General features: G+C 38.4%; 1 protein-coding gene across 6 annotated transcripts in view; it reads left to right on the forward strand.

Annotated features, from left to right (window-relative positions):
- si:dkey-190g11.3 (uncharacterized protein LOC567059 homolog) overlaps positions 1 to 26,381 on the forward strand; it is a 50,948-nt gene that overhangs the window by 19,438 nt on the left and 5,129 nt on the right. For 2 of the 6 annotated variants that reach the window (XM_039758740.1, XM_039758741.1), the window contains 3 exons: positions 4,102 to 4,206; positions 8,078 to 8,218; positions 8,719 to 8,769. In XM_039758740.1, the coding sequence (XP_039614674.1) occupies positions 4,102 to 4,206; positions 8,078 to 8,218; positions 8,719 to 8,769 (297 nt within the window). Of the gene's footprint in view, positions 1 to 4,101; positions 4,207 to 8,077; positions 8,219 to 8,718; positions 8,770 to 14,326; positions 16,008 to 26,381 lie in introns of those variants that run through there. The other 4 variants (XM_039758745.1, XM_039758744.1, XM_039758743.1 and 1 more) reach the window with 4 other exon arrangements.

Genomic DNA, 26,381 nt, shown 5'->3' on the forward strand with positions numbered 1-26,381 from the left:
GGGATCGGCTCCAGCAGACCCCCGTGACCCTGTAGTTAGGATATAGCTGGATGGATGGATGAATTGACTGTTTTTGCCACACGCCAACCTCAATTCCTTCACATTACTTTTTCCTTAATCCATACTTGAACATTTTTATTTTGCTTGCTCGTTTGTTCTGTGCAACTATTTTAAAAGGTACAAAACTCCATTGCAGCTTGAAGGTGTCAACTTTATTTTGGGCTGTGTCGCATCTTCTACCTCTCCAATGTAAGTGCACAAAAATACTGGGTAAATATGTGAAAGAAGCTGTTGGGCATCATTGTAGCTCATTGCTTTGTATTGTAAGAATAAGTCTGCTGTAAGCCCTCTTATAGCCTGCTTTTTTTGGGAGCCATGTAAAAAGTTCTTTACAGTACTAGAGTTTAATAAAGTGTACATTTCTCAGATTGAAAATGTTTAATTTGCACTATGTTTCTTTGTCATGAATATTATAATTAATGAAGCAATTGAGGTTTAAATCAAAATCTAAAATAACTCCATATTTTCCTACTTCTTGCCTATCTATCTATCTATCTATCTATCTATCTATCTATCTATCTATCTGTCTGTCTGTCTGTCTGTCTGTCTGTCTGTTTGTATATTATATACTGCCTTTCATATCTATCTATCTATCTATCAATCTATCTATCTATATACTGTATGCAGTACATTATATGTTTGTATATATTTTGACAAGTGTAGAGGGCATAGCAGCCACTTAGCCCGACAGACAGATGCAGGAAGAACTTATAAAAACACAAATGTTTTTTATTTTTTTTCTTCACTTCGTGGGAAGTGGCTTTCCCATTTCCCACAGGCACAACACAGTCCCACTAAGCACAATCACAGTACAATACTTTTCTTTTTATCTTTTCTCTCTGTTTTCTTTCTCCTCCAGTCCTCCTCAGCAAGCTTTGTTTCCCTCCTCCTGACTCTGGCTCACTGAGTACTGTCTGTACTGTCTGCTGACTCCTTATTATATGTGACCCGGAAGTGCTCCAAGTGCTTGATGACCTACTTCTGGTAGCACTTCCGGGTGTGGTAAAAGGAACGCACATAATGGGCTTTGGATTAGCTGCAGCGCCCCCTGGCAGCACCTCCGGATCCCAAAAGGGTTGTAGACAACTCCATCTCTCATGAAGCCCTGCGGGAGTCTGAGGCACCACTGCAACCCATGGGGGCTGCCATCTAGCATCCCTGGGGAGGTACTGTTCTGCCCATGCTTGCTTCCCTGGTCCTCTCAGCAAAGAGACACCCCAGCCAGGCAATATGTGACAATATGTATACTCTAAATACAGTATACACAGGCATATTTGTGCAGGCATTCTGTATATAATATATATGTTGAAAGCTTTATATACTTTTTTGTGTGTTTGAATATGTCTGTTGGTATTGTGTTATTGTCACTGTGTACTTAGGAGACATGCAAGTAAAAACTTAATTGTTCTACATACAAATGACAATAAGCTTGAATTGTTTGAATCTCTGTCCATTTTTATTATGACTAAAAACTCATTGTTATAACCTTAATTGGTCAGTATTATCTGAGGTTGTGCATTTATATATCATAACTCATAATTCCAAAAAGGTTTACAGTTAAGAACTATGGTAGGCTTGAGTATGGCGGTGTTTAGTGAGAATAAAACTACAAAGCTTTACTAACCTCTCAGTTATTTTAATCATAAAACATACGGTACATCCATTTACATATTGTAAATGTAGAATGGCAAAACTGCTCATATGCATCCTCTGAAAAATATCTGGAGCAGTGAAATCTACAGTGAATTACCTTCCACATGACATTTTCAAGGAGTTAGAAACGGCAAAAGTAGAGAATATACTATGTATAATTAACTTCGGTAAATGTACAGTTTTAAGTAGAAAGTGCATCTACAGTTATTTGCTCAATATCTGCATAAATTATTTGTGTTGTAGGTGGTAATAATTACAGGGCAAGCTGACCTGCATGTTATGTGTATTTAACTGATTAGCATAGGTGGTGTAGCCCTGCAGCAGAGAAGTTGCGTATAAAGTCCCAAAGGTCACACAGTTATATATTGTCTGTGACTCACAGTATAACTTTACACATATCATTCATTGTTTTTCTACTTTAGTTAACACAGTGATTACAGTATATGACTATTGATTAACATAAAATACATTGTATATTCCTGCATGGAATTGGTATTCTAGACCAGGGGTCCTCAATCACGCCGCAGTGGCTACAAGTTTTTGCTCCAACCCAATTGCTTAATAAGAAGCACTTATTGCTCAAGTAACATTTTTCTGCTTCACTTTATTTGTCTCACTCGTTAAGATTTTGAGCCCTTATTGCTTATTTTAGTCTTAAACAGCTGTATTCTTGGTTTTTAATTGCTCCTTATTAGCAAAAAGATGCAAATGACAAAAGACACCAGCATGTCTCCATTTAGCTTGTTACCATTTACACCTTTGTGTATTTATCATGCACTATTGGGTTTAATTAAATACTTGGAAGGAAAGTGAAGTGAAAAAAAGTAAAGAACTGAGAATGACTCATCCATTTTAGCCTTCAAATCATTTGGATGATATCCTTAGAAAGGGGAGGAAAATATAGGATGTGAGAATGACCTGACTTAGCAGAGTTAAAGTACTAACAAGCCATGAAATTAAACTATTGGCAAGAATTGCTTTCTAATTAAGTAATTGGGTTAGAAAAAAAACCTGCAGCCACAGCAGCCCTCCAGGACTGTGATTGAGGACCTCTGTTCTAGACCAACTGGCTGTTCTAACAGGACTCTATGTAAGTGTGGAAATGTGCTTAAATGGATCCTTAGATGGACTGGCTTCACATCCAAGGTTGTTTTTTGCCTTGCATACAGTGCCCCCCTGCTTCAGTGACTCTGAACTGGATTAAGTGCTTTGAGCATGGGAAAGGTGCTCTGTAAAAAAAGGTATTATTATTATTGTTAAGTGTGGTAGAGGATCTTATGTATCATGTGTATGTTCTGCAATAAATATATCTTGTACTGCTTTTTATTGAAAATTTACAGCAATGTGAATTATCATTGAAATGATATGTGTACCATGTTTGAACCCTCAAAGATGAAATTTGTTGCAAAACGTTTAAGACAAATGATAAGGTTATTGGAAAAGTGGAAAGAGGTCATGATTAAGACTGGTATAGAAAAGGGATACAAACTATGGTTTCTGGCTGGTTTAAGGCAGTTGAAGATAATAGTGATTATGTAGAAAAATAAAACGGCTTAACAAATTAAGTACATCTGATTATCCTATTAGTGTTCATATATTACTTGCAATTGAAAAGTTATTGCAAAACTGTTTGTGAAAGCCTCAAAAAATTATGTTTTTGGCTAAAATCCTACAGCTCTTACCATTAAACTACAAAAGATGAAATCATATTTATGACAATACTTCCAGTAAATCAGTCCAGTACAGACCATTGTAGTCAGAGTATCCTGGCTGCAGGTTTTTAAATATATGTCTCAAAACACAACTGTCTGGCTATCTCCATGTATTCTTCAAATCTCACTTTCCCACTCGTTTTTTATGGCCAGATTCCTGAAAGGTGTATCATTCTTCTTATTTTATACTGATGTCTTTCACAAATTCTTTCCTAGTTGCTCCAGCAGACTGACTTTCAAGGGGACACAAGAAGTACCCCATATCTCTGAAATGAAAGCACTGAAAGAGTGAATTTCTTTGTCTTTTATTATGTAAAATTTGAAACCTCATAGTCCTTAATTTTTTTTTAATTTCCTAATTGTTCACTTATTTTCACAGCAATAGGAAACATTTTTAAAATGTAATTGTGGCAAGCCGTGAATAAATGTAAACTGTAGCTTAAACATAAAATGCTGTGCCAAGGTGGTTATGTGGAGGAAATCCATAAAGTCATTTGGTTTCAGCTACAAAAAGTCATGAAGTTAATGATGGAGGTTCCTTACTCTTACATTGATTGAGTGTTCAGTGCCTGTATAATAACAACATGCAAGTTATTGATTTTAATCAGCAAATGCATTACAGCAACATGGATACTTAACTGTTGCATTAATGTAATAAATGATCAATACCCTGCAGGTGCCCTATGTGCCATCAAGTAAAGTACAGACAGAAAACGTGATGAAACTTCTGAAAGGACGTAAGGGAAGCCTGGCAGATCTTGGGTCAGGGGATGGAAGACTGGTAGGTTAATTAAAAGGTAACGGATTACAATGCATTCACTGGTTTTCAACTAACCAGAACAAATATTAATATTTAAATTCTACATTAAAAAATAGTTAAATTACATTTTTTTCAATAGCTCAAAGCCAAAAACTCAGATGTGCTTTATATCTGATATGATGGTGACTTGTGCCATCAGTTAAAGAACCATTATGAAGGCTAGTCCAGCATATTTATAAAAAACAATTTGTGTACAGTGCCTGTGAAAAGCATTCACACCGGGGAATTTTTCACATTATATTTTTATATAAAATTGAATCAGTGTGGATTTTTGACACGGATCAATAGAAAAAGTGATCTAAAGTATTTGCAACTGTAAAACACAAAAATAATTGATCTCATAAGTTTTCTATCCCTTCAAGTCCGTGTTTAGTAGATGCACAGGTCCCTCCATCAGATTTGCACATCCGGACACTGACATTTTCCACCTTCTTCGTAAAATATCTCAAGTTCTGTCGTGTTGCATGGGGATTGTGAGTAAACAGGATTTTTCAAGTCCTACTACAAATTCTCAGTGGTATTGAAATCTTTACTCTGACTCGGCCACTCAAGGAATAACATTCTTCTTTTAAGGCCATTCTTGTTTAGCTTTGTTTTAAGCTTAGGATTGTTGTCTTGTTTAAAAACAATATTTCTCCCAAGGGGCTGATCTCTTTCAGACTGCATCAGGTTTCCCATCAGTATTTCTCTGTATTTTGAGGCATTTATTTTATCTTCTATATTCTCACAAGCCTTCTAAGGCCTGCGGCAGAGAAGTATCCCCACAGCATGATACTGCCACCTCCATGATTCACAGTGGGAAAGCTGTTTTTGATAATGTACAGTGTTTGGGTTACAATGCATATGGCATTTAGTCGAATGGCATTTTGGCCTCATCAGATTGTAGAATCTTCTAACAGCTGACTTCAGAGTTGCCCAGTTGCCTTCTGGCAAACTCTTGCTGATTTCTTTTTAGTGTTTTTCTTTTAACAGTGGGGTTCTCTTTGTAGCACTCCCATAAACTTACATCTGTTGAAGCACTCAGGAAACCGTTGTCTGCACAGTCTCTCCAATGTGAGCCACTGTAGCTTGTAACTCCTTCAGAGTTCTTATAGCTCACTTGGTGGCCTTCCTCACTAGTCTTCTTGATGCACAATCACTCAGTATCTGTGAATGGCCTGCTGTAGCCATATTTACAGCTGTGCTATACTATTTTAATGATTGATTTAGCTGGACTTCAAGGGATTTTCAATGACTTGGTTATTTTCTTGTCTCCATCCCCTGACTTGTGCTTTCTTAATCACCATTTGGAGTTGCTTGGAGTATGTCTTTTGTTTTCATTGTGTAGGGTAGGCTACCAAAATGACTCACCACAAGTTGGACCATCTAAATGAGACAAATTTATATTGTACTCAAATGAAACCCCTGACAGGTGATATCCATTGATCTAATTATGTGACTTTTAAAACCACATAGCTGCACCAGTGATGATTTAGGTGTGTCACATGAAAGGACATGAAAATACTTTGTATTTTCTATTCATAATTAATTTAGACCACTTTGGGGAGATCTGCTTTTGTATTTACATTAAAGGTGCTTTTTATGCTGCTTAGTATAAATAAGCCAAATCAAATCCACTGCGATTCAGTGTTGTATAACAATAAAATGTCAAAACGTTCAAGAGGGTGAACACTTTTTATAGGCACTGTAATTATACATAATGCATCTACACTTGTTATCCTTTTAAGAACTCATATTGCCACTTCTGATTTTTATCATCTATCTAGCTTCTCTGGTCTTCTTAAGGTTTCATTTTAAAGGGCTTCATCTTTGCCTGTGCCAGTTGTGACCTTCATTACCTTAGAGTTATGCTTATTCAGGTCAGATTCATCATTAAGCTGTCTTCTCCAACAGTGACACTGGTCATTTGAATCACAGCTTTGCTTAGAATGCAATTCATAACTGTTCATTTATTTAATGAATGATTTTTGCTTTACATTTACTGACAGCCCCAAATTATCCATAACAGTACTGTTAACTGTATGGAAGTGGCTGTGAGGTGGCATTATCTAGAGAAAGCCATGTGACATAATAGTCATTTATGTCTGCTTTAACTCTCTTAATCTTTCCAAATAACTTCATTCACAAAAAAAGATTATAGTAATAGCTATGCCATCCTGTCACTGAACTTGATGAAGTCTGAGACAACTGTCTGAAACTGTTTGCTGACAGTTAACTTGCTAAGGCTAACCTGTAATTTAGATAGATTCAGCATCAAACTGTATGCATGTGCATTATCCAAATTTCTGAACTGAGAAAACAAATGTTCTCTATTGGACTTCAGTACCAAGAGAGAGAATTTGTACAAAAATACAAGCAATATTTTTAATATATAGGGCCCTCCCTAATATTGTTAAGGGTATTTGCATACATTTCAGTCATACCATGTAGAAATGGCAACACTTTTTCTACAAGGTCCCGCCATTTCAGGGTACAATAATGTTTGGGACATAGCAATAGTTGGTATATTAAAGCAGTCATGTTTATTACATCATTGCATATCCAATGCATGCAAAGACTGTTTGAAGTCTGCAGTTTATAGCCATTACAAGTTGCTGAGCATCTTCTCTGGTGATGATCTCCCAAGCCTCTAATGCAGTCATCTTCAGCTCATGCTTGTTTCAGGGGATTGCACCTTTATGTTTTCTCTTCAGCATATTGAAAACCTGCTGAATTGAATTTAAACAAGGGACTGGCTTGGCCATTCAAGATTTTTTCATTTTTTAGTTTTAAGAAACTTAGCGGTATGTTTGTGGTCCTTATCTTGTTGTAGGATGATATGCTGCCATATCTTGAGCAGATAACACATTTCTATACAACTCGGAATTCATTGTACAACTGCCATTAGCAGTTATATCATCAGTGAAGATAAGTGTGCCAGTACCTGTGGTAGCTGTACATGCCTGAGCCATAACAGCCCACCAACATGTTTAATGGATGAGGTGGAATGCTTTGGATCTTAGCCAGTTGCTTTTCATCTCCACACTTTGCTCTTGCCTTCACTCTGGTAGGTTCATCTTTGTCTTGTCTGTTCACTAGACCCTTTTCCAGAATTCTGCAGACTCTTCTAAGAGCTTTTTTTGCAAACTGTAATCTGACCATCCTGTTTTTGTGGCTAGGAAGTGGTTTACAGCTTGCAGTGTGGCCTCTATATTTCTGTTAATGAAGTCTTCTGCAGATTATAGTCTTTATCCTAGTGAGGATTCTTCTGTCGTCAGCAGTGGAGGTCTTCCATGTCCTACCAGTCCCTTTGTGATTACTGAGCTCACCTGTGCATTCTCTCATCTTAATATTATTCCAGACAGTTGATTTAGGTGATCCTAATGTTTTAACATTGTGTCCAATGGTTTTATTCTTGTTTTTCAGCCTCATAATGGCTACTTTGATTTTCATGGGCATGGCTCTTGTCCTCGTGTTGAAAAATGACAACTACAGACTCCAAAGGGTAAAGCAAGCCAAGGCATCCCATGCCTGCAGTAATGAAGCAATGAAACACACCTGAGGAATCACAAACACCTGTGATGCCGATTGGCCCAAACGTTATGGTGCCCTGAAATGGGGGACCATGCATAAAAATTATTGTCATTTCTACAAGGTGTGACCGAAATGTATACAAATACCCTTAAATTGAAATCTGCAGTGTGCGCTTTAATCACGTTTGAATTGTTTGATTTGTTATTTTAAGCCGTTGAGCAGAGGAGTAAATCAATGAAAAATGTGTCTTTGTCCTGAATATTATGGAGGGCAATGTAAATGTATCATAGCATTTCATATATCACATTTGTTTTGCTAGGTGTTTGCTGCAGCATCCCTTGGATTTCAAAGTACTGGTTTTGAGGTAAACCCTGTACTTCTGACTTATGCACGATTCCGAGCCCGGTGGAACAGAATACCAAGCCATAGAGTAAATTTTGTCAACTCTAATTTTTGGAAGGTATTGTGCTGTATTCTACACATTTATTGCATTCATTACTGCAAATATATGATTAGCCTTTAGGTTTTGTGTTTTGCATAGTTGATCGATAGGAAATTCATTGCCTCTTGCAATCAACATTTCTAACAAAAGTGAACTGGGAATTATAGAGACTACAATTTCCACAGCCTTTTGTGTGACTCAGAAATTTATGAAAATAGCATTGAAGTACAGTATTTCATTTTTAAAGCAGTCAATAATTATTTCTGTTTTAATGCATTTCTGTTTTACGCTTTTATTTACGTTCACATTTTGTTTCTTCAAGATAAACAGCTAACAGTATGGTTTTTATTGTGTATTTAAACTTCACTGCACAATTTTAGTGACTGGATTTGGGGGATAAAAACTGCTGCCATTAAATATTTATTTATTTAACTAGACATTTCTAAATTAAAAACTATGTTGATTTATTTTGCATTAGGTTTTATGTGTAATGTGTACTTTTTGATATGCTTCTCCAGGTAGACCTTTCACAGTATGATCATCTGACAGTGTTTTTAGCACCACCTGTGGTAAGTCATTTATTTGTAGGAACATACTTTGATTATTTCAACACATACAAAGAGCAAAGCAAGTTAAATTTTAAAATCATAGTGGAATGCACAATATTATTTTTATGTATCAGTCTTCATATTATGGATTCCATACTATGCAAACAATCAAACACCAAAACTATCATTTATTCTTATATTTTAATTTTTTAAAAGCAAATAATACTCCATACACATAACTTGAGTTTTTCTAAAAGAAAAAGGTTCAAAACAAATCAACCCCCAACCCTGAGAAAGAGAGCTAGGCCAGCAGTATAAAACTTTATGCTAGTGAAGACAAATGAATAGATAAAATAATAAATGAATAGAGTAAAAGAGGGGGAGAACTCGCTTCCTCAATTTAAAAACTTATTCTAAAATGTTGTTGATTAGATCCTGCCAGGTTTTGAAAAAGTTTTGTACAGATCCTCCAAGTGCGAATTAGATTTTTTCCAGTTTCAAATAATATATAACATCAGTTAACCACTGACTTAGAACAGGAGAGTTAGGATTCTTCCAATTGAGCGAGATAAGTCTACATGCCAATAGTAATAATAATGCATTTTATTTATATAGCGCCTTTTCCATGCTCAAGGTGCTTCACAGAGTCTTAGAAAAAAACAGCAGGGTATATGTAACATTGGATACAAATGTTTTCCTGAATAGAACAATGAAACAGATAACAAAGCATTAAATAGAATAAAGGACAATAAACCAGAGTAAAATACTAAATTCAATACTAAAATCAAATACTCAATACTAACAAATAACCTAATTTGTGATAATTTGGTTCAGACCCAAAACATGACCAAAAATATAATTTACAATAAGAATTCAAACACACGTTAAACTATTAATAAAACTAGCATAGACAAAGGTCAGATTCTACAGAGAAACAAAAACTCCATGACTAGAATTCTTCGAATAACATCTATCAGGCGCAACTGCAACACTACCGCCTTACGGATGCAGCTGTTAGGGTTCAGCTAGCCAATATGTGGTTTGCGCCATGTAATAAGGAAACTTGAGTTCTATTTGTTATGTGGGTGGAAGAGTATTTCGCTTTAATGCCATCAGGCAGCACTGTTAAGAAAAATGGCCATACCATAGAGACATTTCTTTTTGAAAAACCCTGAATAATTATGCTGGACAACATTTTTTTTTTAAAGTTTTGCTTCTTGAAAGTTTTTGGTAATTATAATAGACAGCTTCAAGCTGAACAAAAGTGTAATTTCAAACTGTATCGGGTGGAATTGGGAGAAACACATATTGTGTTGTATAGTTAAAGTGTGTTGTCAACTGGCTGGGTTTAGTTTGGTGCTCTGTAGTTGGCAAGAACATTTTCAACAGAATTCTTGAATGCCTTCTATGCACTTTGCTCTTAGATCTTCAGTTTTCTTTTCTTTAATGACTTGTCTGATTTGTGGACCAACAAAATTCCCTTACTTTAATCTTAGCGTCTGCGGTGGGCTGGCGCCATGCCTGGGTTTTTTTTACCTGCCTTGCACCCTGTGTTGGCTGGGATTTGGCTCCAGCAGACCCCCATGACCCTGTAGTTAGGATATAGCGGGTTGGATAATGGATGGATAGATGGATAATCTTAGCATTAGATATTTGTGAAAACCTCTATCTCAAACATGCCTTGTTCATTGCTTTTAAACAAAGTTTTTCACCGGGCTAACTTTTATATGATAACAAGGCAACGATATCTTTGTTAGGGTGAAACAGCCACAAATACAATTCAAAATTGGGATTTCAAAATTAAGAGGGGAACTTAAAACAACCATTAAAAAAAAAAATTCTAAACACATAGAATGCATGACAGTGATGGGCCAGGAATTTAGCTATAAGCTTGGTGTCAGAATTTGAATTATGAGAGGAACCTGCTTTGGCAAGAGAGATATCAGAGCTGTATTAGTTGAATCATTCATTTATGTAGGGGAGACGGCGGTTTTCAACATTAGATAGTGTGGATTTAGAAGGCAACTTAGAAAAAAATGGATAACATTTCCAACAATAATACATTTAATCATGGTGACCTCCTCTTATCCGTAGAATCCAAGACGTCCTTGAATTGTAACAAATACTGGTGTGAATTAAGTAGAGAAACTTCATTCTCAATGAACCTGGTAAGGTCCACACCAAGTGTGGAAAGTCGTTCATTTTAAAAAACAATACTGTAGGTGTCACATTTTTGAGAATTTATGAAAGCATTTATTGATCTGACTAGATTTATCAGCAGTGAGTCCAGATTTTTTTTCTGATAAAGGAACAGGACTCACAACTTTGTCATCTGAGCACTAAATCTTTGCTGCGCTTTGCCCAATATACATTGTGTCACGGATTTCAAATTCAGCTTATTCTAAAAGCAGTGAATTCAGTTTTTTTGCCATATTCAGTTTTTAATATTTCATGAATACAAGGATGAGAAATGTGATTCAAGCTCCACAATTTGATGCAGTTTTAAACAAGCCAAGCTGCTTGCAAACGGTTAAGCTTTTTATACATAAGCAGAATTGCTCACTGACTGTTGGTTTATAGAAATAAAATCATTCAGATGATTAGCATGTTTTTGCGGTTATGAATATACAGCTGGGAGGTTTTCTAGTTTGGGTTTCATAATGGTATGTGCATCAGTTCCTAGAATGATACTGAATCCTTTTAAATTTTAAAATATCACTGGTAAAAGACAGCCAGAATTAAGACTGGTATGAAGTCGTTGAATACACAGAGCATAGTTCTTGTGGCCCTGATTTTGACACAGAGAAAACTAAATCTAACCCTGGAGACAGATCCTGAGTCAGTTACCATGAGTTAGAAGATTCTTCACACTAAAATGAATGTATTGCACTTGCAAGTGCTAGCCAAGGATGACACAACCACATGATAGTGTTTATCATTAAAATGAGGTACATCCTCATCTAAAAGTTCGGACTCTTTAGTTTAAAAACAATACTTATTTACTTACATCACAGGAAATCAAAAAAGATTGATGTTTTAAGTAATAAATTGATGTCCTGGACATTCCAGGAGGCAGCCATCAAGTTAGGTATTTGAGCAACAGAGAGAGAAACACGAAAAGAAAATGCACAGTAAAAAAGCAAGAAACAACAACAACATTTATTTATATAGCACATTTTTATACAAACAGTAGCTCAAAGTGCTTTACATAATAAAGAATAGAAAAATAAAAGACACAATAAGAAAACAAAATAAATCAGCATTAATTAACATAGAATAAGAGTAAGGTCCAATGGCCAAAAAAAAAAAAAAAACTCCAGACGGCTGGAGAAATAAATAAAATAAATAAAAAAATAAAAAAACAAGAAAGTCCTGACAGCATATCTGTGACCCATAGAAAAGGTCAGGGAGTCAAAACCACAATCCAACTCCCATCCCATCCCCAAGCTAAACAGTAAATTTGTAACTGGTTCAACCTCCATCATCCCATTCTCCCAGTCACGCCAGTCAGGAAAATGTGGAATACACAGGAAAGTCTTAGGCATGCTGAGTGCAGAGGGGGCTTAGTAGATTTGCTTGACATTGGTTTGGAAAGTCAATTTGCTGTACAGTATGTGGCACGCGGCTGGGGGTGGTACCCAGCCGGGACGCCTAGGAGGACCGGAGGAGGACTTGTGCCTCCTCCAGACCACGAGGGGGCGGCCACTCTGGTTGTGTTGGGGCCACAGGTAGAGGGCTTGGAAGTCCAACCCTGTAGGGGTCTGTGGTCACCGCCAGGGGGTGCCCCAATGCCTTGGGAGCCCTGGACCTCAGCACTTCTGCCACACCAGGAAGTGCTGGGGGGGAAGAGGAGCAGGGAAACCCGGAGTGTTTCCGGGGATGCAGCCGGCACTTCCGCCACACAGGGGTGCGTGGAAGATTGCCAGAACCCACCTGGAGCACATCCGGGTGATTATAAAAGAGGCCGCCTCCATTCATTCAGGACTGGAGTCGGGTGAGGAGTGGAAAAAGCAGGTGAAAGGAGGGTGGAGGCAGTCTGAAGAAGAGGCAAAGTGTGAGAAAGGCCTGGACTTTGGGGGAAGTGGGTTGTGTGCACTTTAAGACTTCTAAATATTAGTATTGTAAATAAACGTGTTGTGGTGAATTTGCCATGTCTTCCTGTCTGTGTCCGGGGCTTAGTCCACTAGTAGTTTAGGAGACCACCCATTTCATGCCAACTCAGATAATGTAAGTATAACTGAACAACAACAAACAACCAAAGCAAGATAAAGTGAAAGGAAATATCATTCTCATACATTTTTAAGACATTCTGAAATAACATATTTTGCTAGTTTATAATGTGCAGTAATCCCTCCTCAATCGCGGGGGTTGCGTTCCAGAACCCCCTGCTATAGGTGAAAATCCGCGAAGTAGAAACCATATGTTTGTATGGTTATTTTTATATATTTTAAGCCCTTATAAACTCTCCCACACTGTTAACATTATTAGAGCCCTCTAGACATGAAATAACACCCTTTAGTCAAAAGTTTAAACTGTGCTCCATGACAAGACAGAGATGGCAGTTCTTTCTCACAATTAAAAGAATGCAAACATATCTTATCTTCAAAGGAGCGCTGTCAGGAGCAGAGAATGTCAGAGAGAGAGACAGAGAGAGCGAGAGAAAAGCAAACATTTAAAAAATCAATACATGCTGTTGGGCTTTTAAGTATGCGCACCGCGATAAAGCAGCCGCAAAGAAGGGAGCAATGTGAAGGTAGTCTTTCAGCATTTTTTACAGGTGCCTCCGTATCCTCTAGGCAAACAGCCTCTGTGCAAACAGCCCCTCTGCTCACACCCCCTCCATCAGGCGCAGAGAATGTCAGAGAGTGTGAGAGAGACCGAGAAAAGCAAACAATCAAGCACCGCTCGGGAAGCACATCGTATATCATTGAGGAGTTTTAGTTAATATGTAATACATGCTCTGATTGGGTAGCTTCTAAGCCATCCGCCAATAGCGTCACTTGTATGAAATCAACTGGGCAAACAAACTGAGGAAGCATGTACTTTAAATTAAAAGACCCATTGTCCACAGAAATCCACGAACCAGCGCAAAAATCCGCGCTATATATTTAGATATGCTTACATTTAAAATCCGTGATGGAGTGAAGCCGCGAAAGTTGAAGCGCGATATAAAGAGGGATCACTGTATATGTATATATTGTGAACGCTGGCCTGGACACAGACAGACGAACATCTTTGTTTCACCCAACACACCGTTTATTTACAATATATACAAACAAAAGTCACGTGCACAAAACCCCAGTGCCTCTTGCACCGATTTCCCACAGTCCAGGCCTTACAGGCCCCGGCCGGGGACCACAATATATATGCCTCAGCATGCTCAAATGTAAAATATCTAGTTCAAATAGTAATAACATGGGGCTAGCTTGTGTACAATACAAAATTATAAATTAATAGCCATCTGAAAAGACACTGGATAAAGAGACAACTCTTTGAAAAAGATTAGCAGTAGTGACTATTAAATTAAAAAGGTACCCATTGCATACAAAATATCAGCAGCTTCTGCACCTTTTTTCAGGTCTTCAAAGAGAAGGTGTGGTACCAGCTGGATAATGAAGAAAGGGTTGCAAACCCACTTCTCAAGTAAAATCTGAAAACAGGTGAATATGCTTCCCTTCAGATAGTAACTTGGAAAATTTCTTGTCTTCATGACTTCACAAACTTGACAGCCAATCCAATCTATAAACTGCATAATTAGTGGTCTAGGACTTTATCACTAGGGGTGTATATCCTATGGTATTGTGTGGCTACTGAGGAAAGTCTCATAGCCCAAGGAAAAATAGCTGGCCACAGTTTTATCAACAACAATATAGGATCTCATCCTCCCAAATTTTCCTTGATACCTATAAAGTGAACCTTATTTCTTCTGTTTCTGTCTTACTATAATAATTTAGATTGGCTTGTGGCTTGCCATTCCAGAACCTGCCAATTCTTTGGTAATCTTTTTCTGTTGTTCTTTTACCTCCCATACACCATGGTGGACCACATCCAGTTTTTAAAAGGAGTTTCTCATGGCAGTAAATTGATTGACCTTTACCTTTTTAATGTAAAGGCATGGCAGAAAGCTCTCATGTTAAAGTTACCCGTTTCCTCATCCAGGAATCACTGGTATGGGGAGTTTTGTTTTTTTTTTTCCACAGGACCCCAGCTGACATTAAAAAGGCTAGGTAGCCTGTACTGTATTACACAAACCTGAAGACCTTACATATCACAGCTTATCACTGCCACCATTCCTGTTAAATTACTTGTTGTTCCCCATTGCCCCTTTTATTTGTTTTATGCAATCTTTCTTGTGGCTTAATCTAAAAGGGTTATTATGTAAAATTGTGCCCTGCAGCAGTGCTGTCGTCTTTTTAATTTTTCATATAGAAAGAGATATATTTACAGTTTTTCTCAATTGCTAAAACACTAAAACCCATTGGCTTAAGAAAATTCTCAGTTGCCTGGCCGCATTTAGCTAATTGTGCAGTCTGTTGTCAATACCTTAAACCATTTCACATGGTAAAACACAATATGCAGATCTTACTTAGACTTTTCAGCAAAACTCTAAACACATTCTCATTCTCAAGACACATTCTACACTCTAATGCACACGTCATCCATACTGGTAAACACAAGTAGCAACGCTCAAATACAATTAGAGAAAACATGTCATTGATTAAACACAACCACTCAAAATTGATGTCGCCTGTTTCAAATGATGTGACACAACCAATATAAGCCAATTCAGAGAGTAAACAGGTTGTTGAAGGTAGAAAGGAGAAAGTCTGAGCATGGATAGAAGAAACAATGTGAGAGGACAAGTGCGTATGCGAGGTGGGCGATGAGGAGGAGGAGGAGGAGGAGGACGACAAGAAAGCGGAAGAGGGCGAGGAAGAGAAGGAGGGCGGCAAGGAAGAGGAAGAGGAAGACAAAGAGTGGAAATATCTGATGAAATTCGAGCAACAGTCCTAGTCCATGTTCTTGTCCATGGACTGACAATGAGGGAAGCAGGACTAAGAGTACAACCCAATTTGAGACGATTTTCTGTGTCCACCATAGTAAGGACGTTCAGAGAAGAGAACAGGTACAGTTGATCACGTTTACTCCTTTTGATTTTTGTCCCATTTAGTATTGTATAATGTAGTACAGTGCATTGTATGCTGTTTACTGTACAATGAACAAATTGTATGGCCCAAAACATTGAGATTAAAATTTGCTTCTCCCTAAGAACTATGTTTTGAACAATGTGTTTTCTGTTTTTTGATGTATTGTTTACTGACTGCTTGATAGTGTATATCATTTTGATCACTTTGTTTTTGATTTGAGAGCAGTGCTTGATTTTGAACACAGGTAAAACTGTTTTTAGGCGAAAGTTTCATTTTTCAAGAGGAGTCAAAGGTTTTGTAAATAGTGCTTAAAGATAAGGTTTTGCATTTAATGGTTTCAGAAAATGGAGCAAGGTTTCAGAAATTGTGTTTTAGCAATTGAGAAAAACTGTAATAGAATATAGGAAATACATATACAGGGTAGATTGATTTAATAGAATATGCTCGCACACCCTTTGAGTCAAAGGAAACACATTTTGCAGAAATAGCAACCATGAGTCATTTTGAGTAATTGTCTACCAATGCAACACAGCTAGGCAGTGCAGTATGAAATACTGCAGCTCATAGCCTTTCATTTTGCTAATCACAGGCTCAGGTCTGGGATAAACAGGGTCTCCCAAAGGCACTAGGCTTCCTTTAGCACAGCCATTCCATTGCTTTAATGTGTTTTGGGTCATTGTCTACTAATAATTTGAACAATCCATGCTCACCTGTATCTTCACAAGCTCCCCTTACCTCACTGCTGCAAAACACTTAATGTTTCTACCACTATGCTTAACTATAGCCATTATGCTAACAGGTAAGTATGCTGTGGTTAGTTCATGCATCTCGTATGCAAAAGTGGCACACTGGTTCCGATAGACCACAAAACCCTTCTCTCACACCTGAATGCAATGACTGTTTCTTCACCAGGCTATATCCATGACATAAACTTGAATGCACACAGTTTTACATTACCCTAAAATTAATTGATAAATAATTTGGTTGTTTTAAAGAAAACTTAAAAGGCATCATAGTAGTGTAAGTGTTAAGTTTCAGTTACCCATGAATATCTACTTCGGATGGAAAGTTGGGTGTGAAAAAAAAGAAATAACATGACTCAGGATTCTTAAAAACAAAAACAAATTTAGCTACTTCTTGCTTAATTACTTTCCTTGCTGTCCTATATTTATTATGCCTTTATTATGGAAACTATCCAATTGATGTTTCCCTCTAAAGAAAATTCCTGTACTCATAAAAGTGTGATGTTTTCACAGAACATTCATTGAAGGTTACTATGATGAAAAATTGCTCATTGAACTATTAAAGCCTCAAAAATAATTTCTCTGGCAGGAAATTTAGTAGCCTCATACTAATGGAATACTGCCATTTTCTAGCCTTCACAGTTGTTTACTACCACTGATTTTTCATTCATTTTTTGAACTTGTTCATTACATGGTTGTAGGGACACTGGAGTCTATTGTTGGAGTAAATGACACAAGCCAGGCAGCAACCCACAATAAGACACTAGTCCACCACAAAACAAATACGAGGGGAACCAAAAACTATTGGGATTGGTCAACAGTGTGGGAGTAGGGTATAATTATCCATTATAATGTTTATGTAATGTACATAAGTATTTGCAGCCTTTACCCAATAGTTTGTCGATGCACCTTTGGCAGCAATTACAGCTGCAAGTCTTTCTGAATATGATGCCGCAAGCTTGGCACACCTATCCTTGGCCAGTTTTGCCCATTCCTCTTTGCAGCACCTCTCAAGCTCCATCAGGTTGGATGGGAAGCGTCAGTGCACAGCCATTTTAAGATCTCTCCAGAGATGTTCAATCGGATTCAAGTCTGGGCTCTGGCTGGGCCACTCAAGGACATTCACAGAGTTGTCCTGAAGCCACTCCTTTGATATCTTGGCTGTGTGCTTAGGGTCGTTGTTCTGTTGAAAGATGAACCGTCGCCCCAGTCTGAGGTCAAGAGTGCTCTGGAGCAGGTTTTCATCCAGGATGTCTCTGTACATTGCTGCAGTCATCTTTCCCTTTATCCTGACTAGTCTCCCAGTTCCTACCGCTAAAAAAAACATCCCCACAACATGATGCTGCCACCACCATGATTCACTGTAGAGATGGTATTGGCCTGGTGATGAGCGGTGCTTGGTTTCCTCCAAATATGACGCCTGGCATTCACACCAAAGAGTTCAATCTTTGTCTCATCAGACCAGAGAATTTTGTTTCTTATGGTCTGAGAGTCTTTCAGGTGCCTTTTAGCAAACTCCAGGTGGGCTGCCATGTACCTTTTACTAAGGAGTGGCTTCCTTCTGGTCACTCTACCATACAGGCCTGATTGGTGGATTGCTGCAAAGATGGTTGTCCTTCTGGAAGGTTCTCCTCTCTCCACAGAGGACCTCTGGAGCTCTGACAGAGTGACCATTGGGTTCTTGGTCACCTTCCTGACTAAGGCCCTTCTCCCCCAATCGCTCAGTTTAGATGGCCGGCCAGCTCTAGGAAGAGTCCAGGTGGTTTCGAACTTCTTTCACTTATGGATGATGGAGGCCACTGTGCTCATTGGGCCCTTCAAAGCAGCAGAAATTTTTCTGTAACCTTCCCCAGATTTGTGCCTCGAGACAATCCTGTCTCGGAGGTCTACAGACAATTCCTTTGACTTCATGCTTGGTTTGTGCTCTGACATGAACTGTCAACTGTGGGACCTTATATAGACAGGTGTGTGCCTTTCCAAATCATGTCCAATCAACTGAATTTACCACAGGTGGACTCCAAGTAAGCTGCAGAAACATCTCAAGGATGATCAGGGGAAACAGGATGCACCTGAGCTCAATTTTGAGTTTCATGGCAAAGTCTGTGAATACTTATGTACATGTGCTTTCTCAGTTTTTTTATTTTTAATAAATTTGCAAAAATCTCAAGTAAACCTTTTTCATGTTGTCATTATGGGGTGTTGTGTGTAAAATTCTGTGGGAAAAAAATGAATTTAATCCATTTTGGAATAAGGCTGTAACATAACAAAAAGTGAAAAAAGTGATGTGCTGTGAATACTTTCCGGATGCACTGTATCTAGGACTTTTATTTACAATAACATGAGTCTTTTACAAACTTCCTTCCTTCAGTGTCGTAGCAGCTCTAATACAATATGCTACAGCCCAGTAATACCATCAGTCACTCCCTTTTCCACCACATCTCCCAGAGGAGTGTTGTCCAGCTCCTCTCCCGCCTAGGGCTCTCTTTTAACTCTGGACCTGGGAGTACTTCTGGTGCTTAATCTGTCACCTCCAGGAAGTACTTCCAGGTTAGGCAGGATTACAGTTTCCCCTGGTGGCTCCCAGAGAACCCAACAGGGTAGGCCCATGAAAGCACAGCTTCAATGCTGTCCTACAGGTGTCCATAATGGGATGAGATGCTGCCACCCAATGTACAGGGGGGCACTCTAGCAGGCCATGGCACAGTTGCCCACTGTAATGTCCTTTCCTGCTCCAACGTCCAATCCGAGTGTCACTCAGTGGTTATTAGGATGCCAGCCCCCGTGTAGCTGCTGTAACATTCTTCCGCATCCAGGTCCTGGCATGGAAAGAAGATATTGTTTTCCCTTCTTGAACGTCGGTTTTCTACGAATCCTGACCAGTTAAGGGAGTGGGGACCATACCAGGTCATACTTCACATTGTATAATAAAGTTTTTTTTTTTAAACTCATACACCCTCATAAAACGGGGATTCCTGTGTGTTTTTGAAAATGGAAGAACCTATAATATAGCCTGACAGGGGAAAATGAAAGCACCAACAGTTCATACAATAAGATAACTTATTTTGTTATCAGTGGGGACCAGTTTCTAATTAAGCAACTGAGCTGAAGCAAAATCCACTTTGGACCTCCAGGGCTGAACTTGGGAAACCCTTACATTAACAATCACTTACCAGTCTGTCTTTAAGATGTGGGACGCAACCTGCACAATTGTAATGAGAATTGTTAGAACTCCACACAGACGATGACTGGGCCGAGATTTAAACCCAGGACTCTACAGCCATATTGCGATAACATTAACAGCACTACCACCTTCCCTTCAGCAAACTGAAGATTTTGCAGTATATTGGTGTATGAAACAGTCAAATTAAGCTAACATTATTCTGAAACCAGGCAGGAAGCTAACATTTTAGTTCAGAAGTATATTTATAAGAGCTGCTAAACTTTGTTATTGCTGTGGCACCCATAGTAGTTAACATTATCTTTTTTTTCTTACTAATATTTGCAAGGCAAGTGTTAACCACCTTCTGAAAAAATGTATTTCCTGCCCAGTGTTACACAGATGCACATTGTTTTTCATTCTTTTAATAAATTTTCCTGTAAGAGACAATTACAAATTAAAAAAAAAAGAAAGAAAACATTTACATGTATGAAATTTGAAGAAAACCCTTCCACCGGTGCCCATCCTAAACCCACCCTGGAGCTATTTTAAAAAAATGAATTAAATTAGAATTGATAAAGCACACAGGTCACTGACAAATTCCACAGGCCCACATGCCTGGCTGAACTAAAAGATCTAATAAAATAGTGTCAAGCTGACATTACTGATACACAGTAGGCCATGACGTGATCAAAGAGAGAGTGTTTTCTGATTTACTAATAGTATGCGCAGGTACCCCATTAACCCGTGTGGCTGACAATTCTAAAAAAGCAAGATTGTAAAACGAGGACTTCCAGATTGAGAAAGTGATAGGTTCAGGATTCTTCCATTGGGAAATAATTAGCCCTTTGGCTGCTGTTGTGGCCAATGAGATAATGTATTGGTAGTTAAGAGAAAGAAAGATAGTAGAAAAATGTAACAGAAGTGTAGTAATAGTAGAGCTAGGAATAGACATAGATAAGATGGAGGATAGCGAAGAAGCAGCTGAAATCAAAAGAACCGCAACAGTAGGCCATTCCCAGAATGTGTGGAGAAAGGTGCCCTACACATTAAGGGAGCACTGGTGGCAGAGTAGACCAGTGGCTAGACCCATCAGGAAATGCTTTCTAGGGATGCGCTGATAGTTAGAGTTACTAGAGGAATTTTTAATGTCTTGTAAAATTGTGTTCCATCACAATGGCAGTGATAGGGAAAGATCACTAATCCTTTTTTGAGTGATTGGTACGGGTGTAGAAATGGAAGATGGATGTACAAAGAAGAAAAACATTTAGTGGAAAATGAAGGCAAGAAAACGTATCCAAGTAATGGATAGTTGGGAACAGGGCAGAAAAACTTACTTCATACATCCAGAGAACTGATTAAACCTGTAAACAGAAAGAAGGAGAGGGGAGGAATAGAATATTTGTCTTTTAGAAACTGAAAAGAGGCAAGCCCGGTTTCATCAAACAAATCGCTGAGTGTGCTGATATCATGCAAATCCCAAAGTGAATAAGAGATGGGTTGCCCACCAATGTTTAGAGAGCTATTGTGAAAGGTGTGAGGGAGTGCCAGAGCTGTATGGAACCAAGAGGCTTTTCTCCTTTGTACCAAACATGCAGAACATATTTTATAAGAGAATTATATTTGGCTACTCCCTTATTTCTTTTTAACCTAATAAATGGTAGCTTTTGCAGAAAATTGGGGTGGGATGGGGCGGAGGGGGAACAAGGTTTGTTTCTATAAGTACCCAGGACGGAGGGGAAAGTGGGAGATTCAGCCACAGGGATATCGGGTGAAGGACATATACCCAATGGTACAATTTAAAATCCAGAAGAGAGATACCTCCTGGCTTGAATCAAGATGGAGTGTTTGATATCATGTCTTTTTCCGTTCCACGAAATGGAGCTGATGGCTGATCTGTCCTGGAACCAAAAGGAGAAAGGTGGGGGAAAAAGGACCATTGAGCTAACAAAATTTAAATGAGGTACAATACTCATGTTAATGATTGCCAAATGAGTCTGAAAGGAGAGACAGAGAGAGATTATTCCAAGAGTGCATTGACTGTTTTACTTCTTTAACAAGGTGTGGAAGTTTGACCGTACAATATTTGAAAGAGTTAACAGCTGGAAGGAAAAGAAAGAGATTGACAGGTATGATTTATAGGGAGCAGTGCAGATTTGCTCCAATTGATTTTATAGCCTGATAAGTATTTGTACGTGTGATATAATGTTAATGTGGGAGGGATGACAGAAGGAGCATTTACTGGAAAAAGAAGAATGATGTCAGCATATAAGGATACATTGTGGACTGTTATGAGCTAGCATAGGCATAAAACCATCTAATGCACACAGGGTGAGATAATATAAAGCAAGAGAGGTTACAGACAAGCTTGCCTAGCCTCCTTGAACACAGGATAGGAACATGACAGATACGAGTTTGTTAAAACAGAAGCCTTATGACAGGCATACAATGATTCAATCATGTTAATAAATATAGAATTAAACCCCATTCACTCATGACTCTTCACAGAAACTTCCAGTCCATCCTGTCAAAGGCCTTTTCTACATCAAGTGAGAAGTGCGCTGCCGGAGGTGGTGCTCCTTCAGAGGTGGCCGAAGGAATAACACATAAAATGTGTCAAAGCCAGTGCATGTTGTCAGCTGTGTAATGAGACACCACAAAACCAGTCTGGTTGACTGAATTAGTTTTGGAATTAAGATTTGAGTTGGAGAGCAAAAACTTGGGCTAATAACTTAGTGTTTATGAACTTAAGTTCATAAATTGCAATGGAAAGTAAATGGAAGACAGTGTGGGATCTTTACCTGCTTGAGGATGAGCAATATAATAGATTAATTGTGTTAAGTGTAAGTTAGATGAGTAGAGAGACACATTGATCACTTGAAACAGTAAGCTTGATACTTGTGGCCAAATTGTGGAATATGCAATATTTCTGGCTGTATACCGTTTGGACCAAAGGATTTGCTTTTTCAAATAAGTTTAAGGCAGTATTGATTTCATCATTTGAGACCAGGACTTTTAAATGGGCCAAAATTTTCAAATTTTGAGAATTTTGGTAAGTCAATAGATTTGAGAAAACCATCTACTACATCAAAAATGGGCAGTTCACTGGAAGTGAAAAGTTCACAATAAAAAGTCAAGGAAACTGTTACTAGTTTCCAAGGGGTCATTAGTCGTATTACCAGATTTCAACTTAACTTGGGGAATATAAGCTAATGAGTTGAATCTACATAATCTAAATGCTAACAGCTTGCTCAGCTTAGTACCAGAGAGATAGTAATGGGTGTATGTGTGATGAACTTTAAACTCTGCACACCTCATGAGGAGGCCATTTAGCTTGGCTCTGGTTTGTGTAATTTTTAGATCGTGTAGTGGATCAGAAATACATGGGTGAACATTTTCCAAAATATTCTTGACATTTCTCAAGATCATCAATACTCATGCGCGCCATACGGGATAAACTGGACGCAAAAGCAATTGCCAGGTCTTGAATATGTCCGTTAACACTAGAACTACCAGAGCCTACGAAAAAACTCGTAGATCCATCCCACCTTAAATCGCTTCTCATCTCTCCGTAACACGACGAGAGAATGAAACTGAATAAAAAAAAAAACCCAAAAGCTTACCTTTATAAGTATCACACATTTACACCGGCTGTTACAGACTGAAATCAAATGTATGTTTTTATTCTAAAATATTAAGAATAAAAGCAGCTGACTTCTCAAAATGGACTCGTTGGGGATCAAACCCGTGAAGCTTTGATTACCAGTCAACAGTTGATACCGTTGCACCACCGAAGCAGTTGTAGTAAATGCGTGTCAATGTCACACCCTAACGCATGTTGTTTTTCTGCAGTTATATTTTTGAATAAAAGCGCACTTGTTCTGTTATATTTGTACCTTTTGTGAAAGTGTTTCTTTGATATTTGGACTTCAGGCTTCACACATTATAAACTTCATGTCTACATTTTGTCAATTATTACTAAAACGTGAAAAACTTTTCTTTTTTAACGGTGTTTACATAGATCCTTGTAGACACGGAACACACATGAAATGCATGTGTTCCAAATAATGATATAGTATTTATAAAAGGTGTGATTTTGCTTGACTTCTCACTCTTCTTCACTTCTCAATTCCAAGCAACTGACACGCAGGTAAGCAGACTTGAGCTGAGAAAACTGTGCCCCGGTGGGGGATGTGATAGCAGACTGCTTGCTGCTTATCAACACATTTAAAGGACAAAAGACACTGATGGAGAGGTGAGAAATGATTTAAGGTGGGACGGATCTATGAGTTTTTTCATAGGCTGTGGTAATTCTAGTGTTAATAGCTAGCCAAACATAAGCTGCATCCTGAACAGAGTCTTTGTTCAGAGCTACAAAGTACTCAAGTTTAACGGAGGTTTGTTCAATAAAATCTGCATTCTGAATTAGAGAATTATTAAAATGCCAGCAAGGAGGCTTGGAGGACAAAAGGGAGAAAAATGGTGATTAACACACTGGTGGTTGGACAAAGAGGATAAGGGTAAAAATGCATTCATTGTGCAGGGGGCAAGAGGTTTTGAAATGAGGATATAGTCTGTTCTGGAAAAAGATGTGCAATGTGGAGAGAAGAAGGAAAATTCTTTCACGGAGGGATTTAATAACCTGAAAGAGTCTATGAGGTTTAGATCCATAACAAATTTGGCAAGCGTGTGTGAAGAGGGGGGAATGCATTGTTTAATCATAGAAGGTGATTTATCGAGCAGTAAATGCATTTGCATCCATTCCAATGATTAGTTGGTATTCAGAAAAGGAAAGGATGTGTTTGTTACTATCAAAGAAAAATGCATTATTATATGGAGTTGGGCTGTAAACTGAAACACTGTCAAATTTCCTTCCACCAATCTCCAACAAAACATAATAAAACCTGCCCTCCGGATCTCCTCTAGGACCAAGAACGGCAAACTAATACCAAAACTCTGTACTTCTTACTCATGGCAAAGGAGGATGCAACCACACAGTAATGCTTAGACAACACCCTGTGAACGTCTTTGGCCAAAAGATGGGATTCTTGCAAAGAGACTATATCTACCTTATTGTGGGAATTATAAATCAGCAACAGTTGAACGCTTGAAAGTGAAAGACAGCTACCTTAGTTTCCTGCAAAAGACAGATTAGCCAACAGAGAGGAGCGGGAAGAGATAACAAAGGTTAGCTGTAAAGAAAGCACAGTAAAGAGTACCGAATGTGTTTGTTCAGTGGTCCACCAGCAACCACATACAATGTAGAAAATAGCTCAAGAATCCCAGCCCCCTTCCTACTAATATACATTTAACAGAAACAACACAAAATAATGAACTGAGGTCTCTTTAAACAAATAATGGAAAGAAACCAACAGGTAGTGCCCACAGGTGGGCATTTACAGAGAGAGCTTGGCAAACAATCCCACTGTAACCCCCTCATTCACATCACAAAGGTCAGTGTAGCAAAAATTTGAGAGAACATATCTGAAAAGGAAATTAATACACAGATAGATATTACACAACTGTGGGGTGAGGGAAACCCCCAACAAACAGCACACTTGCTGGAGTATTGTAGGCCCATGTCCTGTTTCTTCCCAACCCTGACAATTCTCTGACCATAACAAGTGAGTTTTAAAACCCTCAATAAAACCAAAGAGTTATTCATATATATATATATATATATATATATATATATACATTGCGATTACAGATCAATGTTTAGGAAGATACTTAAATGGTACCAGAATATTGTATGTAAATCAGTCAAATCGACCAGGTACCAGTAGATGAAAATAAGTCTAGGAAATTAATCACTTGTTGAGGGTCATGGTACAGCTGGTGCCCTCATGAAAAGGAGATCCGAAACTAAACTGGATAAATCAGGAAATTAAGGGAGGCTGAGTTATCAAGCCTTCTTTTTCACCGGAGACATGGTCTTGTGTGCTTGAGCGCTGAATAATCGGTGTAGAAATAGATCTTCTGTCCTTCATAGGTTACATTTTGAAGTTTACATGCCTCCTTCCGTAAGGCAGTTCTGTCAGAGTAATGGAGCAGCTTGACTATAATTAGATACAGATGGGTAGTGTTGCTGTCCCTTGAATATATCCTATGTGCCCACATTACTTCAGGCCTGAAGTTAGGGAACTTATACAGGTCATTGTTTTTCCAGGAAATAAAGCATATTCCCCCTATCGGCATTTTAATTTAATTTTGTCTCTCCTACCTCTATCTTCTTGTTCACAGAATTTCTCCCGGTGAGTTTGTGTTTCCTCATGCAGAGAGCAAATCTTAGCCTAATTCTGCTCCACTTGAGTAAAAACCTGCATAAAGATGGACGAGAATTTCTATTGTTCGTTTCTGATTTTGACAATGTCCACATGAAGATCTGAAAAACTTCTTTGTATTGTTGCATTCAAAGTCACACTTAGAATGGTGCTTTGCGAAGAGATGAAGGCCTTCAGTTGGTCAACAGTTGAAACTGCCCCAGTGTCATCAGCCCTTATGCCAGCCTCCATCAAAGTCCTCCAAATCACCAGGGTGATTCATCCATCCTGAATGCCGAACCGTGGAAGTGCTCTCTTTTCT

The sequence above is a fragment of the Polypterus senegalus genome, chromosome 7, assembly GCF_016835505.1.
Source record: "Polypterus senegalus isolate Bchr_013 chromosome 7, ASM1683550v1, whole genome shotgun sequence".
NCBI classification, from domain to species: domain Eukaryota; kingdom Metazoa; phylum Chordata; class Cladistia; order Polypteriformes; family Polypteridae; genus Polypterus; species Polypterus senegalus.